This window comes from Littorina saxatilis, linkage group LG16 (assembly GCF_037325665.1).
Source record: "Littorina saxatilis isolate snail1 linkage group LG16, US_GU_Lsax_2.0, whole genome shotgun sequence".
NCBI classification, from domain to species: Eukaryota; Metazoa; Mollusca; class Gastropoda; order Littorinimorpha; family Littorinidae; genus Littorina; species Littorina saxatilis.
This window is the reverse complement of record NC_090260.1, coordinates 16,285,682-16,303,017: the sequence shown is the minus strand read 5'-3', so window position 1 is coordinate 16,303,017 and position 17,336 is coordinate 16,285,682. Positions and strand designations below refer to the sequence as shown.

General features: G+C 43.7%; 3 protein-coding genes across 4 annotated transcripts in view; 1 reads left to right on the top strand and 2 right to left on the bottom strand.

Annotated features, from left to right (window-relative positions):
* LOC138950506 (uncharacterized) overlaps positions 1 to 17,336 on the top strand; it is a 241,243-nt gene that overhangs the window by 163,955 nt on the left and 59,952 nt on the right. The gene's annotated exons all lie outside the window — the stretch shown is intronic.
* Positions 1 to 17,336, bottom strand: part of LOC138950503 (uncharacterized) — a 291,738-nt gene that overhangs the window by 273,635 nt on the left and 767 nt on the right. The gene's annotated exons all lie outside the window — the stretch shown is intronic.
* The window catches only part of LOC138950518 (uncharacterized), a 272,384-nt gene continuing 255,101 nt past the window's right edge, over positions 54 to 17,336 (bottom strand). Inside the window, exons 2-5 of the mRNA XM_070322252.1 lie at positions 9,775 to 9,844; positions 4,205 to 4,339; positions 3,150 to 3,782; positions 54 to 271 (exon numbers count right to left, since the gene is read on the bottom strand). Coding sequence (XP_070178353.1) covers positions 59 to 271; positions 3,150 to 3,782; positions 4,205 to 4,339; positions 9,775 to 9,825 — 1,032 coding nt within the window. The 5' untranslated portion in view covers positions 9,826 to 9,844 and the 3' untranslated portion in view covers positions 54 to 58. The remainder of the gene's footprint in view (positions 272 to 3,149; positions 3,783 to 4,204; positions 4,340 to 9,774; positions 9,845 to 17,336) is intronic.

The window sequence follows — 17,336 nt, the reverse complement described above, 5'->3', positions numbered from 1 at the left end:
GGAGAAAGAAAGAAAGATTACGTTAGGTTAAGTAATAACAAACATGCGTGCGTGCGCTTCACCAATATGATACAGCTATGCAACAGTACCTGGCAACCAACTGTGTGTAGGTAGCTGCATCCATGGCAGGGTCCCCGCCCTCATTCCGTTCAAAGCTTGCCCTCCACCACGCGTCGAGCCGTGTCTGGTCAGCCATATCGTCCTCACATAGACACACCTGGCTGACATTCCGACTTGACTCGACGCTGAGGCCTTCCTGCAACTCCTGTAACTGAGGTCAACACACACGGACTGTAGAGAATGCGGAAAATGGCACACGGGATGGTTTAATACACGATGCACACAAAGACAGTGTAACATTAGGCCTACCTGAGTTTGAAATCTTTTCATTCCTGATTTAGTGTTTACCAGCCTAAAAGACAACTTTCTGGACAAAAGCAAACCATCCTTTCGGAAAAGAGTTTCCCGTTTGTGGTGACGCGCATAAGGCTACGTAAAGTACAAGTGACGTCGTTTTCGCGACAAAAAAATGATGTCTACTATTCTAATTCAAGGTCATTGTTCTTAGAGCTCCAGTAAAGAAGTAAAAAGCAAATGCTTATTCGACTCGCCTTCGTCTTGTCCCACAACAATGTAACCCCCCCCCCCCCCCCCCCCCCATTTTAGGACCCCCCCTCCCTCCCCTATGAAAGACTCCCGCCACCACCACTCCCACAAGAGTCCCTCCCTTCTTATACAACCACCCCCTTTTATGCCTGACCTCCCCCAATAGGACCCTTTTTTTATTTTTAAAGATTATTTGTTCATAACCTCTGTAAGTTAACCCACATTTTAAGACTTAACCCCAATAAAAAAAATATTTGAAAATTCCTATTTCAGCTTCATAAATTAAATTTTCAAGAGAACGTTGGCATCAGAATAATCGAACAAAACTTGATCAAAAGTGTGACCTGTAATATTCCAGATATGTTCAGTGGTGATCATCTTGTCCAGCAAACATGTCCGCATGCTATTACTGTGAACATTTTCGAAACAAGCTACATTTTGGTCATGTCTGCTGATTAATAACACCTACAATTGTGTGAAATATGGAGGCTTTGTTACCCAAATATCTGAAAGAAACTAAACTTAAAAAGTTGATGAGCATGACCCCGCTGTGACCCCAACATTTGACGAAGGTCAATCAAATCGGGGTCAAATCGGAAGATTATTAAATACCAAAAGTCTGCAAATGTTTAAAGGTCTAGCTTCAAAATCATCCGAGATAATCTTAACGTTAAGTTTTTTGTTCGGACATACGGACGGACACTGCATACAGTGTGTGGACAAAAAGCCTAGCGCTATGAACTGGCCCTTACTTTACGTTGGTGAACAAATATCTCTCTCTCTCTCTCTCTCTCTCTCTCTCTCTCTCTCTCTCTCTCTCTCTCTCTCTCTCTCTCTCTCTCTCTCTCTCTCTCTCTCTCTCTCTCTCTCTCTCTCTCTCTCTCTCTCTCTCTCTCTCTCTCTCTCTCTCATCACTTCAAAGAAGCCTCGATGAAATGTTTACTTGGTGTAACACTAATACTATGATAGTTCATCCTGCAAAAACCAAAAGTATGGTAATCACTTCTAGACAGAAACATCAGCTGGCCCCACTTGTTCTAAAGCTTAACCTTGGATCATCACCGATTGAGCAAGTCCGTGAACATCGGGTTCTAGGAGTCACAATAGATTCTGAGCTAAACTGGAAATGTCATTTAAACAATATAAACAAAACGCTGTCGAGAAACATGTTCTTATTCTCGCAGCTACGATATTATGTCGACACTTCAGTTCTTAAATTATTTTACCATGCACACATTCTTTCGCATTTAAGTTATGCTTCTACGTTATGGGACAACTGCAGTGATGTTCACATGATCAAACTGAATTCTCTCCATCGTCGTGCAGCTAAACTTATGATACCTAACTCATCGGTCACTACTGACGAAAAACTGAAACTGCTCGGCCTCCTTCCGTTGAACCAGCAGCTTAAACTGAATAAATCATTATTCATGTTTAGAGTTATGAACAAGGAAGTCCCAGAGTACATTCTGTCGCTGTTTCAAAAAGCAACCAACAGGTATGGTTCTAGTAAATTCATTCCACCTCGCCCCCGACTAGATTTGTACAAGTCTAGTCTTGCATTTTCAGGGTCATCAGTGTGGAATTCACTTCCAACAGCATTAAAATATATTCCATCAGTCAAAGCCTTTAAAAAGCAAATACACAGACATTTTGTTTCAAATCTGATTCCAAGTGGAGCGTTCCACCGTTATCGTACGTAACCTAGTGGTGATTCAAAATGGGTTTACTCCGATGTATTAAACCGTCCTAATGTTATCATACATACCGGTTATCTTATAGCAGTCTCTTTTCAGGGTTACTGTTTCTGTTGTTACTGTTGTGTTGGTATATCCTTTGTTGTAGTTCTTTTCTTCCTTTTGCTATGTTGTCGGTATTTTTTGTAAAATACAAATGACTTACTGTTTGTTATTTTGCTTGCTCGCCGTTGTTGTTTCATTTGGACCATATGTTTCTAGTGCTCGGGATTTTTTTTAATTTTTTTTTTATTTTTATTTTTTTTTTAAATTATTTTTTTATTTTTTTATTTTTTTTTATTGTTATTATCGTTATGACATCATCATCCTTACCATTATTTCATATTTCTATTGCTGTTATTGTATTTAATAGTATCAAATACTATAACTTTTTCTTTGCCTTTAAATGCCATTTATTATCATATGTACGGTTTTTTTTTTTTTTTTTTTTTTTTTGTTGTTGTTGCCGTCAACCTCTTTTGCTCTTATAATGTTTTCATGTCTGTTTTGTATTCATGTTAGTTAGCAAGGACAGATTGTAAGACTAGGCAACGCCTAAAATCTCCATCCTTCTGTAATAAAGTTTAATCAATCAATCAATCAATCTCTCTGTCTCTCTCTGTCTCTCTGTCTCTCTGTCTCTGTCTCTGTCTCTGTCTCTCTCTCTCTCTCTCTCTCTCTCTCTCTCTCTCTCTCTCTCTCTCTCTCTCTCTCTCTCTCTCTCTCTCTCTCTCGCTCTCTCTACTTCTCTCCTGCGTTCGTCTGTTTTTGCGTGTGTGAGCGAGTGTAGGTCAAGAGTTAACTTACATCGCTCATGTTCAGCAGCACCTCCTCCAGACAGCGTCTCGTTGTGTCGGGCAGGACAATGGCCTGGTGGAGGGCTGGCTGTGTTACCAGGTCACCCAGAACAGAGCGCCTCACAACATCTCTGGCTTGCTTCAGGTAGACAGCGGCCTTCTTTAGTTCTTCTTGAACTGCAAGGGGGTCGTCTTCTGTCTGAGGTATGATTGCCGCCATCATTATCCCACGCTCGCGATGTATGACGAGCAGGTCAACAAAGTCCTCCTTCAGGTTCAACGGCTCTGCTTTGACGCTGTTCGTGTTCCTGGCGGCTGCACCAGTATAGATGCTTTGGGTATCGGCACCATATACACCAAATTTAGCTTGGGTCAGAAGTACCATAATTTCTTTTTCCCTTGCGGCTTTGTTCTTTATCTGATTCATGCAGTGGTGGACATTTTTCAGCACTGTGTCTATGCGGACAGTGTCCCTGACCTCTCTACTCTCATCTCTGTCTATTTGTTGCTGTGTTTTCAGTACCTGGATTCGCTCACCTTCTCCGATATTTGCCATTCTCTCTTGCACAGTGTCCATGTGAGCCGGGGGGATTATGTATGATTCGCTCTCAAGGTGAGGGAACCAGGCGTTGAGAAACTCTCTCTGGAATCAAAGACATGATGGTGTACTGCCTGCTCACTTCTAGTACCATTCACAACCTACGTCAACTATGAAGACGGTGAAAATACGGACACCAAATAGGGACTTATGTCTCGTTGGTGGTTCACACAATATTTGCCTAGAACACAGCAGATAATTGTTCTATGGTGTAAATTCAAAATGAAAAACAAAAACAAGGAAAACAAGGAAAACAAGGAAAACAACAACAACAACAACAACAACAACAACAACAACAACAACAACAACAACAACAACAACAACAACAACAACAACAACAACAACAACAACAACACAAAAAGAGTAAAACTAATGATAATGCACCTTATTCATTTTAAACGTAACTTCAAGTCTTAAAATATGACTGAGGTTTCGGTGTGTGGTTTTTTTTTCTGAGATGAATTTACCTCATGGTCTGACAACCTTAACACTTGGTCCTCTGATTCCTGTGATCTTGTCATTAAGGGCGGGGCAGGAGAGACAGCCTGGTTCCCCGGTGACCCAGAGGTACTGCACGGCGGAGCACATTCCACAGCCGGTCCCTGTGTGATGTGCATAATATAACCGTCACTTCTGTCATAGCACTGTTCATAATTATGAGTTGTGTGCATGATATGACCGTCACTTCTGTCATAGCGCTGTTCATAATTATGAGTTGTGTGCGTGATATGACCGTCACTTCTGTCATAGCGTTGTTTTAGATAGTGTGACTCACCTTATTGTCATGCAATAGTATGTGAACGTGTTTCCTCACATGGTACAAACATTATTTTATTTTCCTGTGCGTGTGTGGGCCAAAACGCCCACGTACACTCATGGTTTTGCACGAAGAGGATTGTATGTGCTTGGCCGTATGTTCCGTCGGCCATATACTTATACTCTACTCTGTGTCGTGGGATGCATGCTTGGTATTTTCATGTTTCATAATTCACTGACATGGATTTCAGGATCTTTACCATTTTTACATGGTTTTGTACCACAACATGGGGGAGGTGGGGGGGGGGGGGGGCAAGCAGGTATGCAAATAAAGTGACCCGGAGGATCGGAATATCTCTTCTCTTTATCAAGCAGGTGGCGGGGTTCCAAACACTCAACCATCAACTTGGCTGTTGCGATCGTCATCAATGAGGAATGTTCAGTCTATTTGCATTGATCGACACTGACACGGACAATGCATGAATACGACCCCAAACAAATTGACAGATTAGATCGGCCTCGTAGGAGCTGAGGGGGACGGGAGGGGGGGGGGGGGTGGCAGGAGAGACAGAGATAGACAGACAGACAGAGATAGACAGACAGAGAAAGACAGACAGAGATAGACAGACAGAGATAGACAGACAGAGATAGACAGACAGAGAAAGACATACAGATAGACAGACAGAGATAGACAGACAGAGATAGACAGACAGAGATAGACAGACAGAGATAGACAGACAGAGATGGGTTGGTTGGCTGGTTATTGTTTGTTGTTTTATGTGCCTACAACCTGTGGCAATCACGATAACATTGTAGACGGTTCTAAAAACCGCATGTCTTGTTACACTTCTTTTGTCAAATCTTGTTAATCTCCTTGAAACATGTAAACCTGTGAAAGTATTCATTCGTATTCATTCTTTACCATTTTTACAAAGTACTTTTGGGGGGCTTACTGATTTGTCTATTAGTGTAAGGGAAGGAACTGTGCTTGTTCTTGACAAATGGAATGTCAGGATTACTTTCCCTTTAATTGTCAGGAAGTCAGGAATCAGTGTTTTAGAATTCTCAGGAATGTTGTGTCTAAGTAAATTTAGAAAGGAATTAGTGACAAAAGATTATTTGAAGTATGTGAGTGTTATTTTTTTTTATTTTAATGAGTTTTTAGGCTACCCAAGACGTAACAAATCAACGGCGCGATTCGTACAGCCCTGAGCAGCACAGTTGGTACAGCGGGTACAGTTCGCACGGCAGTCACACTCCCCTTGCCTGATGCACCGTGATTCCCTGCTGCACTGGCAGCACGCCTGCAACGTACAATGCGAGTGTCCCCTGTTGTCGTGAGAATGAACGTGATGTATGTCTACACTGTTCAGTGTCCCCTGTTGTCGTGAGAATGTACGTGCTGTATGTCTACACTGTTCAGTGTCCCCTGTTGTCGTGAGAATGTACGTGCTGTATGTCTACACTGTTCAGTGTCCCCTGTTATCGTGAGAATGTACGTGCTGTATGTCTACACTGTTCAGTGTCCCCTGTTGTCGTGAGAATGTACGTGATGTATGTCTACACTGTTCAGTGTCCCCTGTTGTCGTGAGAATGTACGTGATGTATGTCTACACTGTTCAGTGTCCTCTGTTGTAAGAATGTACGTGATGTATGTCTACACTGTTCAGTGTCCTCTGTTGTAAGAATGCACGTGATGTATGTCTACACTGTTCAGTGTCCTCTGTTGTAAGAATGTACGTGATGTATGTCTACACTGTTCAGTGTCCCCTGTTGTCGTGAGAATGTACGTGCTGTATGTCTACACTGTTCAGTGTCCCCTGTTGTCGTGAGAATGTACGTGCTGTATGTCTACACTGTTCAGTGTCCCCTGTTGTCGTGAGAATGTACGTGCTGTATGTCTACACTGTTCAGTGTCCTCTGTTGTCGTGAGAATGTACGTGCTGTATGTCTACACTGTTCAGTGTCCCCTGTTGTCGTGAGAATGTACGTGCTGTATGTCTACACTGTTCAGTGTCCCCTGTTGTCGTGAGAATGTACGTGCTGTATGTCTACACTGTTCAGTGTCCCCTGTTGTGAGAATGTACGTGCTGTATGTCTACACTGTTCAGTGTCCCCTGTTGTCGTGAGAATGTACGTGCTCTATGTCTACACTGTTCAGTGTCCCCTGTTGTGAGAATGTACGTGCTGTATGTCTACACTGTTCAGTGTCCCCTGTTGTCGTGAGAATGTACGTGCTGTATGTCTACACTGTTCAGTGTCCCCTGTTGTGAGAATGTACGTGCTGTATGTCTACACTGTTCAGTGTCCCCTGTTGTGAGAATGTACGTGCTGTATGTCTACACTGTTCAGTGTCCCCTGTTGTCGTGAGAACTACGTGCTGTATGTCTACACTGTTCAGTGTCCTCTGTTGTCGTAACAATGTACGTGTTGTATGTCTACACTGTTCAGTTTGTTTGTGTGTTTGCTTAACGCCCAGCCGACCACGAAGGGCCCTATCAGGGCGGTGCTGCTTCAACATATAACGTGCGCCACATACAAGACAGAAGTCGCAGCACAGGCTTCATGTCTCACCCAGTCACATTATTCTGACACCGGACCAACCAGTCCTAGCACTAACCCCATAATGCCAGACGCCAGACGGAGCAGCCACTAGATTGCCAATTTTAAAGTCTTAGGTAGGTATGACCCGGCCGGGGTTCGAACCCACGACCTCCCGATCACGGGGCGGACGCCTTACCACTAGGAGCGAGTTTTCGCGAGGAACAGGGTTGAGCTACGGTAGGGTCACTGCGCATGTCTGGTTTTTTTCTTCGCGGAAACGCTGTTGGGTTGTGTCCAGTCGCGTCCCTTGCAACAAGATGGCGACACGCGCGTTACGGATTTACTGTTGTGGAGAGTTGATGGACGACGATGATGAACAAGCAGTACTGTTTTATTGTTGATGTGAATGTAATGCCAAAACATCGAACTATCGATTCGAACGTCAATGAAGAAGTGAGCGTGAAAATCGAGCGCAAAACAGCCGGGTAAAAGTTCAGGGCGCTAAAGTACATTTGAGCCGAAATCGCACCCAAACTCCTGTTGACCTCATTTCTTCCCAAAATAAACATCACTGCTAAAATAAAATGCATTAAAACCAAGACAGTATCCAACCCAGTATCCTTAATTTTTGAAAGGCTAAGTGATTTACAACAAATGTCTTCTCACAATCCGTAACTTTGTCAAAAAATATTTGCAGAAGTTTCTCACCTCGCCTTGGCAGCCATCTTGGAACTGGAGAGACCCTACGCAGGAAGCAAGGTTGAAAGTTGGTTAACCGGTGACGTCACTCCAGTCGTACCGGACCGAGTTTTTGCGACCTCCGGTTCGACTCGAGTCACCTTAGTTGACGCCAAAACTCGCTCTTTGCCAAACGTGCCGGTCACTGTTCAGTGTCCTCTGTTGTCGTGAGTATGTACGTGCTGTATGTCTACACTGGTCAGTGTCCTCTATCCTTAGCGGATTATGATTTTATTCAGTTATTCTGCAGAAAAGACGAATGCTGGAGAAAACCCGTTTTTTTCTGCAGCATTTCTGCATAATTATCCTTAGCGGATCATGACTTTATTCAGTTATTCTGCAGAAAAACAGAAATGCTGGGGAAAAACTGTTTGTTTCTGCAGCATTTCTGCATAATGTCATCTTTCGGGAGAGCAACGTTTTTTTCAGTGTCCTCTGTTGTCGTGAGAATGTACGTGCTGTATGTCTACACTGTTCAGTGTCCCCTGTTGTCGTGAGAATGTACGTGCTGTATGTCTACACTGTTCCGTGTCCCCTGTTGTCGTAAGAATGTACGTGCTGTATGTCTACACTGTTCAGTGTCCCCTGTTGTCGTGAGAATGTACGTGCTGTATGTCTACATTGTTCAGTGTCCCCTGTTGTCGTGAGAATGTACGTGCTGTATGTCTACACTGTTCAGTGTCCCCTGTTGTCGTGAGAATGTACGTGCCCTATGTCTACATTGTTCAGTGTCCCCTGTTGTAAGAATGTACGTGCTGTTTGTCTACACTGTTCAGTGTCCCCTGTTGTCGTGAGAATGTTCGAGCTGTATGTCTACACTGTTCAGTGTCCTCTGTTGTCGTGAGAATGTACGTGCTGTATGTCTACACTGTTCAGTGTCCCCTGTTGTCGTGAGAATGTACGAGCTATATGTCTACACTGTTCAGTGTCCCCTGTTGTCGTGAGAATGTACGAGCTATATGTCTACACTGTTCAGTGTCCCCTGTTGTCGTGAGAATGTACGTGCTGTATGCCTACACTGTTCGGTGTCCCCTGTTGTCCTGAGAATGTACGTGTTGTATGTCTACACGGTTCAGTGTCCCCTGTTGTCGTGAGTATGTACGTGCTGTATGCCTACACTGTTCAGTGTCCTCTGTTGTCGTGAGAATGTACGAGCTATATGTCTACACTGTTCAGTGTCCCCTGTTCAGGGCCGGACCAAATGACTTGTAAGGGGGGGGGGGGGGGTTCTTCCTTTTTTTGGGGGGAAAATCAGCGAAGTGGCGAAGCGAACTAGGGGGGTCCGGGGGCATGCTCCCCCAAACATTTTTTGAAAAACGGTTATAATCTGTGCAATCTGGTGCATTCTGGGCCTTGTTTTGAGGGTTAAGGCCTGTCAGTGTGAGTTGGTGGGGGGGGGGGGGGTACCTTTTTTCTCATCGGATTTCACATTGAATAACATTTGTTAGAGACACACACAAAATTTATTTAAAAAAAAACAAAAAAACACTCAAAGCAAGGTACATGCTTTTTCCAGGGGTGGGGTTCCGGAACCCCTGGAACCCCCCCCCCCCCCCCCCCCCCCCCCCCCTGGGTCCGGCTCTGCTGTTGTCGTGAGAATGTACGTGCTGTATGTCTACACTGTTCATTGTCCTCTGTTGTCGTGAGAATGTACGTGATGTATGTCTACACTGTTCAGTGTCCTTTGTTGTAAGAATGTACGTGATGTATGTCTACACTGTACACACATACATACATACGCACGCATGCACGCACGCACAGACAGACAAAAGTTAGCATCGCATAGGCTACACTTACGTGAGCCAAAAATCAAAAACAAAAACATTTGGACAGTACAATATAATTTGGACAGTACAATATAATTTGGACAGTACGATATAATTTGAACAGTACAATGCAATGCTATGCACAACAAATCAGTATGCAAAAGACACCACGATCGACAAAACAAAACAATGGGAAACACTATGGACAACACAACACGGTGACAGCGGCCTACCTGACGAGATGTCTTCGGAATGGCCCCGCTACCTGACTGCTGGCTCGCCATTGTTCTCGTCCTGTCTCACCTGAAACATCAACACCACGTTACAAAATTAATATGACAAAAACGAAGGATACCACTTTTGTAAAAATCGACGAAAATTCAGGCAGAAAAAGTTTGAATGAAATGACGGGAAGGAATTGTTCAGTTGGGGAACAACACGTGTCACAATACTTTGTTGTTGTTGTTGTTGTTCCTTCCTTCTCCAGAGCCTTTATTGTGTGGAGAATGTATGCTCTTTTCTGTTCATTGTCTGATGTTATTTGTTTATGTATCGTTTGAACATTGGATTTCCCTTCTTTAAGCCCGACGAATCCGACAAACATTCATATTTAGACGGCCAGCCTAGACTACAAAATAGTGCATGTTATTTGCCAAACGCACTGACATTACACTTCTCCAAGCCAGGCCGGTACTTTGACATGACACAGGAAAGCAACACGACCTCTCTGCAGAGACACGGGCAGAACGCTGACATTACACTTCTCCAAACCAGGCCAGTACTTTGATATGACACAGGAAAGCAACACGACCTCTCTGTAGAGACACGGGCAGAACGCTGACATTACACTTCTCCAAGCCAGGCCAGTACTTTGATATGACACAGGAAAGCAACACGACCTCTCTGTAGAGACACGGGCAGAACGCTGACATTACACTTCTCCAAACCAGGCCAGTACTTTGACATGACACAGGAAAGCAACACGACATCTCTGTAGTGACACGGGCAGAACGCTGACAACAATGGCCCCACAACGAGGTGTACCGATACATGATACGTGCACCGTGTCAGTGGTAGGGGTGTAGTATGCACGTAACGTGGTATCTAACGCTCAGAAGTTGTCAAATACAAGGTCACAGTGTTCACGTATCATCGTGACACAGACACATTTGCACTAACATTCATTCCAGGGGAGCTTTTCCCGGTAGGGAATTCCTTCCACTGAACAGATTTAACAACAAAATACATTTGAACGAGCGGCATGTTGCTTTCTGTGTCTGCTTTTCGAAGTGAATCGAGGCGAGTACACTCAATAGGCCAACAGAAGGATACGCGACGTAAGTCTCAGCGCCTTACCGTTCGTGGGGTCATGTTCTTGACACATCGGCGACAACGATGTATACAAACCAGAGTTATGAAATATGGACTTGTGACGGTATAAATCACGACCCGACTCCTGAGAGCGATCCGACTTTTATTCTGTGCTGTTCCATTTACGTCATAGAAAAGTTGACGTCACAGAATGTATCAAAACGCGTCACTGGATCATTTTACCCCAAGAGGAAAGTCGTTACTTCGAGACTCGGAAATGTTTCCTTGCCGTGCGCTAACTACGAGAAGCAAGTGTATGTTTGCAAGATGGTAGATTATAGCTTAGCATTTGTGGTAACTGGGTAAGGAACGAGCGAATCATCATAATCATATTTCACGTTGTTTGTCAGTGAATTGTTCTGTTCCTCCATCCAGACCCAAACCCATTTTTCCTTGTGCAGGATGAACAATTTGACGTAGAGTTTAGACGTGTGATATTGTAACAAGTGTTACGCTTTGATCTGTTGTAGGTCTAGCTTTGAGATGGAGCTTGAGCCACATCTGTGAGTGTCCCGACTCATCTCCGAAGAACTGGTTTGTGGAGCCAGCTTGTAAGACTTCCATTATGCGACAATCTTGTGCAAGTCACTGGTGAAATGCCTCAACGCTGATCCAGATCGCCGCCGCAGCAGTTCGTCCAGTGGTTGTTCCGCTTCAAGAACATCAAGACAGCTACCCAGCGTCATCTGCCAGATGAGTCTTTCACCGTCACCATTATACACTTTGTATACGTTATCCCTTCGTTTGGTTCATTTGGAACATCTTTCGGAAGTTGGGCGTTAAAGGATATACTAGAACTAGAAGAGCACCAACAAGACTAAAGTGTCAAGACAATGTTCAGAGTGTAGTGTCTGAATCAAATATGCAGTTCATGCGAAATCATTTACCTGTTATGATCGGCTTGAGGCCGACGGTGAGCGATAGCTGAATACATTTCCTTTTCCGCAACTCGTTCATATTTTTCTCTTATAACACGCAGACGATTTCGGGCATGACAGGACTGAAGCGTGAAGAAAAGATTCAAGAAAATATTGAGCGTCCTTAAAACCTCCTCAGATGGTTGGACTTGATCAAATCTGACATACGTTGCGCTGACGTATGGAAGGGTTTGCTACGTAAACACGTACCTAATCACCACACGCAGCGCGACTCGCATTTGAGATACGTGTCCTGGTACGTGACGTAGCTGATAGGTAACGCAGTTTCTAAACGTCCCTCAGTGTTGTTGCCAGGCCTCGGTCTTCGGTCTCTGACGCATTCCTTTCTGATTTGACGCATAGGACCTAGCATTGCCCGGTCGATGGACCGATAGTTTTTACGTTTTGTTGGTCAACTGACCGATACATATATATATTCGTACAAGGCGGACAAGGTCTGCAATGAATGGAATGGGAGTTGCAAAGTCGGAAAACAAACCCCGATCGAAATGCTCATGTTCGCTACGAGTGAAAATGCACTCGGTGCTGAGTCCGTGTTTGTCGTCATTTACACTCGAGGCTGCGTTTACGGAAATACCCGATCCAGCCGGTGTACCTATTTACTGAAAACGGCGCAGACAGCGGACAGTTCATTAATATAATACTACGGCATGGTAATGCGAAGATCAGGCAGGATCCCTACATTCGCACACCGGGCACTGTATTGGAAAGGGTAGTTAAGCCAGGAATCAGATAATAAAGTGTTATCATTGTTCAATGGCTTTATTGTCATTTTTGCGTAAAAAGATAGATTGAAGGCAACACAGCTGTAACAGAGCGAAGTTAAGGCAACACAGCTGCAAAAGACGCGTGCTAGATGTACTGCTTCCAGAGGAGAAAACTGATAGAGAAACGAAACAAAGACAGCGCAAGGAGAAAGTACAGTCTGCAAAGACTACCCAAACTCAGCGTGTAACACTCGACTTGTTAGACGTTCATATGATCGGTTTGAACACAAATGTTGGGAGGTAATTATAGAAGGTAATAAAACCGTAATTTCTAATATGCTGACTGTTAACAAATGATAACCGACATGTCGAAAGATAAGACAGCTACCGGCTCATGCTGATACCATGTGTGAGACATGTCTGTTTTCATTTGCTGACAGTTATCGGTTTTATTATCTTCTAATTTCGATTTCGAAAAAAACATCACATGTCCTAACCGACCACGCAAATGCATGATTTATTTTAAAATTCGAGGCAATGAGTATAGGTGCATTGCCAGACATAATTCTATACATCATCACACCTTTGTCATAGGCAAATCCTAATTTGATAGGAATAATTTGCAATCGTTTATAATCAGACATGGAAAGATAATTATTTTTTAAAAGAATAAATTTAACAGCTCGTCTATGTAAACTGCCCAAGTGTTTCAAAGTGTGTGCACTTGCAAAGTCCCACACTGTGGAAGCAAAGTCCCACACTGTGGAAGCAAAGTCCCACACTGTGGAAGCAAAGTCACACTGTGGAAGCAAAGTCACACACTGTGGAAGCAAAGTCCCACACTGTGGAAGCAAAGTCACACACTGTGGAAGCAAAGTCACACACTGTGGAAGCAAAGTCACACACTGTGGAAGCAAAGTCACACACTGTGGAAGCAAAGTCACACACTGTGGAAGCAAAGTCCCACACTGTGGAAGCAAAGTCCCACACTGTGGAAGCAAAGTCAAACACTGTGGAAGCAAAGTCACACACTGTGGAAGCAAAGTCAAACACTGTGGAAGCAAAGTCACACACTGTGGAAGCAAAGTCCCACACTGTGGAAGCAAAGTCCCACACTGTGGAAGCAAAGTCCCACACTGTGGAAGCAAAGTCAATAGCTGACTAAATATGTGCCTGAAAAAACAATTTTCTCGTGCGAAGGTCTAGAAAGTGTTTAAGAGAGAGAGAGAGAGAGAGAGAGAGAGAGAGAGAGAGAGAGAGAGAGAGAGAGAGAGAGAGAGAGAGAGAGAGAAAGAGAGAGAGAGAGAAAGAGAGAGAAAGAAAGAACCCGAGAGAGAGAGAGAAAGAGAGAGAGAAAGAGAGAGAGAACCCGAGAGAGAGAGAGAAAGAGATAACTCAGAACTCAGAACTTTATTACATAAGGATACAGGTTTTAGGCTTAGCTTAATCTTCCAACCTGTCCTTGGAACATAATTATACAGAGAATAATTGTAAACGTAAGCAAAGACTGCGCACATACACACACACACACACACACACACACGCACACACACACACACACACACACATACACACACACACACACACACACACGCACGTATACACACACACGCACACACACACTCGCTTACACACACCCACACCCACACACACACACACACACACACACAGATGCACACAAATACACACACACATGCTCGCGCGCGCGAGCGTGCGCTCGATTTCATACCTATCATTTCATACCTAAAATGAACAGTATCTCATCAAAGTATTAAACTAATAAAACATCAAATAATGGTCGAGTATAAACATAAAGAGAGAGAGAGGGGGGGGGGGGTGTTTGTGTTGGCAACCTCCCGCTCTACACACTGTGTACAGTTACTAAGTAAACGTACCACATTCGCGTCGACTGTTGCAAGTTATGTTTTGGTCAATAAGGTACATCAGAACGATAAATAGATTCGTGGTGGATATTTTACTGGCTGTATAAATGCATATTTTTTCGACCAGGTAACGACAGTGGTGTAGTTTGTTTGTTTGTTTAAAGCCCAGCCGACCACGAAGGGCCATATCAGGGCGGTGCTGCTTTGACATATAACGTGCGCCACACACAAGACAGAAGTCGCAGCACAGGCTTCATGTCTCATCCAGTCACATTATTCTGACACCGGACCAACCAGTCCTAGCACTAACCCCATAATGCCAGACGCCAGGCGGAGCAGCCACTAGATTGTCAATTTTAAAGTCTTAGGCATGACCCGCCAGGGGTTCGAACCCACGACCTCCCGATCACGGGGCGGACGCCTAACCACTAGGCCAACCGTGCCGGTTAGTGGTGTCGTAAATTGATCCATCTACATGATAAAGTATAACAAGATTAATACGCCACCGCGTTATATGATCACATCAGTGAATACACACTTAGCAAAACCATTATTGCGACAAATGTTGCACCCTTTTTAAAGCATTATGCTATTTAAGGCTGTCCACTTGACTATATGACACATCTAATAGACCAAAGACTTCTTTGACAGGGATCCCCTGGCCGCCGCTCAAATACGGGTATCCCACCAATGGACGTGACAAAGACGGAAGTGACATTTAACAATATGTTATAGCATGCAGACATAGACACCGATTCACATGACGACGCACACAGTGACAGAAAAAAGCTAAAAATGCATCAGAGTAGGGGTGCATGTGTTCTGCGCGAGGTTAGAATCCGGTACCATTCTAGAATGGACCGGGTCCAGGTTGGAATTCCAACCCTGCGCAAGTACAGAGGTGCCATTCTAGAATGGTACATGCGTGAAGCATCGCGAGAGTGAATAAAGGGGGCCGTAATGTTTGTAGGTAAGACAGAGTTGTCTTCCCTTGAATTATCTCCACCTGCACCTTCCCTTTGATAAAATGGGGCTGATTTGTCTACCCCTAAAAAAATCCTTTAGCGATCTTGCGATATCATGTCATGTCAAGAAAGTTGACACTCCTGAGTACGCAATAAACAAAGGCAGACCATAGCAAGGGGGACTACCAGGGCGGTATTGTTTGCAGGGCAGTTGTTTTTGTGATGAGAGCCGGTTGCGGCCGCTTGCAATGTCAGCGCTGTCTCCCTCTCGGAAATGTCCGGTTTTTTGACAATTTTTTTGACAGACAGACAGACAGACGGTCAGACCGACTAACCGACAGACAGACCAACAGAAGGACAGAGTGAGTTATAGAGCTGTTGTCACAGGTTTGAAAAAAAGTTGACATTAACAAAAACAGAAATCAACAACAACTTTTGTCTGGTTTTATAATATTATGGGAAAACATTGAAAGCAATTCATAGTAGTAGTACTACCACAACAATTAATACTCTCAAAGGGGAATTCCATGCCTAAAAGTTTGACAGTTTTTATTTAATCTATCAGAATCCCTACCTTCCAAACTGTGATATGCCCACGTTTCAAACTCCTACAACCCTGCATTACTACTACACAAAAGAACAAAGTTCCAAGAATTATATCCTGGTGCACATTTATTTGTGGAGGAAGTACCAATCATTCAAGAGAGTTCATTTGATTTACAAATGGATTGGAGGTCTGTCATTTCCAAGCAACTGAATTGTAGCTTAAAATCAGTGAATACCCTTTATTTCTGACCAAGCCTCATTGCAATGACAGTCAATTAATTTTTCTCTCCAAAATCACAACATTATACCATGTCATACTTTCAAATAACCTCTAATTGCCCTTGAAAAAAATACAGGCTCCTGACGTTCTCAGTGCCCAGTGACGGCAGAGATTGACGAATTGCAATTCAACCGTGTAGCAAGATGACACAACTTGAGCCAGAGGTCAACTAATGATTAGTAATGACATTCCAATTCACAGCATCTTGATTGACAAGCTTGATTTTCCGTAATAACTGTGGAAAGTCAGAATTTTCAAAAATTTTCCCTGAAAAGCATAAATACTCGAAGCTCAGCGTTCACAAATGAATCAAATGAAAGAATGAAATCGATGATTAGACGCCACAAGACCTTATGTCGAAATACACACGCCAGTTATGGGATGATATGTCATTTTGGAGAAAACAGAGACGATTTTCTACAGAAACAAGCCTCGCCTTTGCCGATTTTCGTGGGGCCCACCGCAGCCAATTGCTTTCGTTGTGGTCGGCGCTCATAACGAGGGGTTTGCTATGGCTGCGAGTCTTGTGGTCAAAGCAGCACCGTTCTTAAGAGGCGCATGCCTGATAGAACGTTAAAGCTAGTTAAAAAAAAAAAAAAAAACCCTTTCCCTCGCTCAAACTATATAGTCATATTATATATCGATACAAAGCTAAAGACTTTATCTTCACAATTCAGAAGACCAACTTCATGTATATGAATAAGATTAAAAGTTACAAGCGAGATCGGCAAAACACTGTCAGTCCGGAAATTTCCGTTCGTAGCGATCAGAACTGAGTGTCTCTCAAAATCGTAATCACTTTCAGAACATCACAATCCCAATTCACGATGTCTTTGAGTAAAGTGTAAAAAACCCGAAAAAAACCCCAACCAAACACACAAAAAACAAAAACAAACAGAAAATCCACATTTGTGGCTTTGGCTGTGTGATAGTCTAACTGAAATGACTATTCCAACTTGGACCCAAATTCCAACCTTGCGCACGGCCGATTCTAGAATGGACCAGCAACAAGGGTACCATTCTAGAATGGCACCCCTGTACTTGCGCAGGGTTAGAATTCCAACTTGGACCCGGTCCATTCTAGAACACATGCATTTTAAGTTAA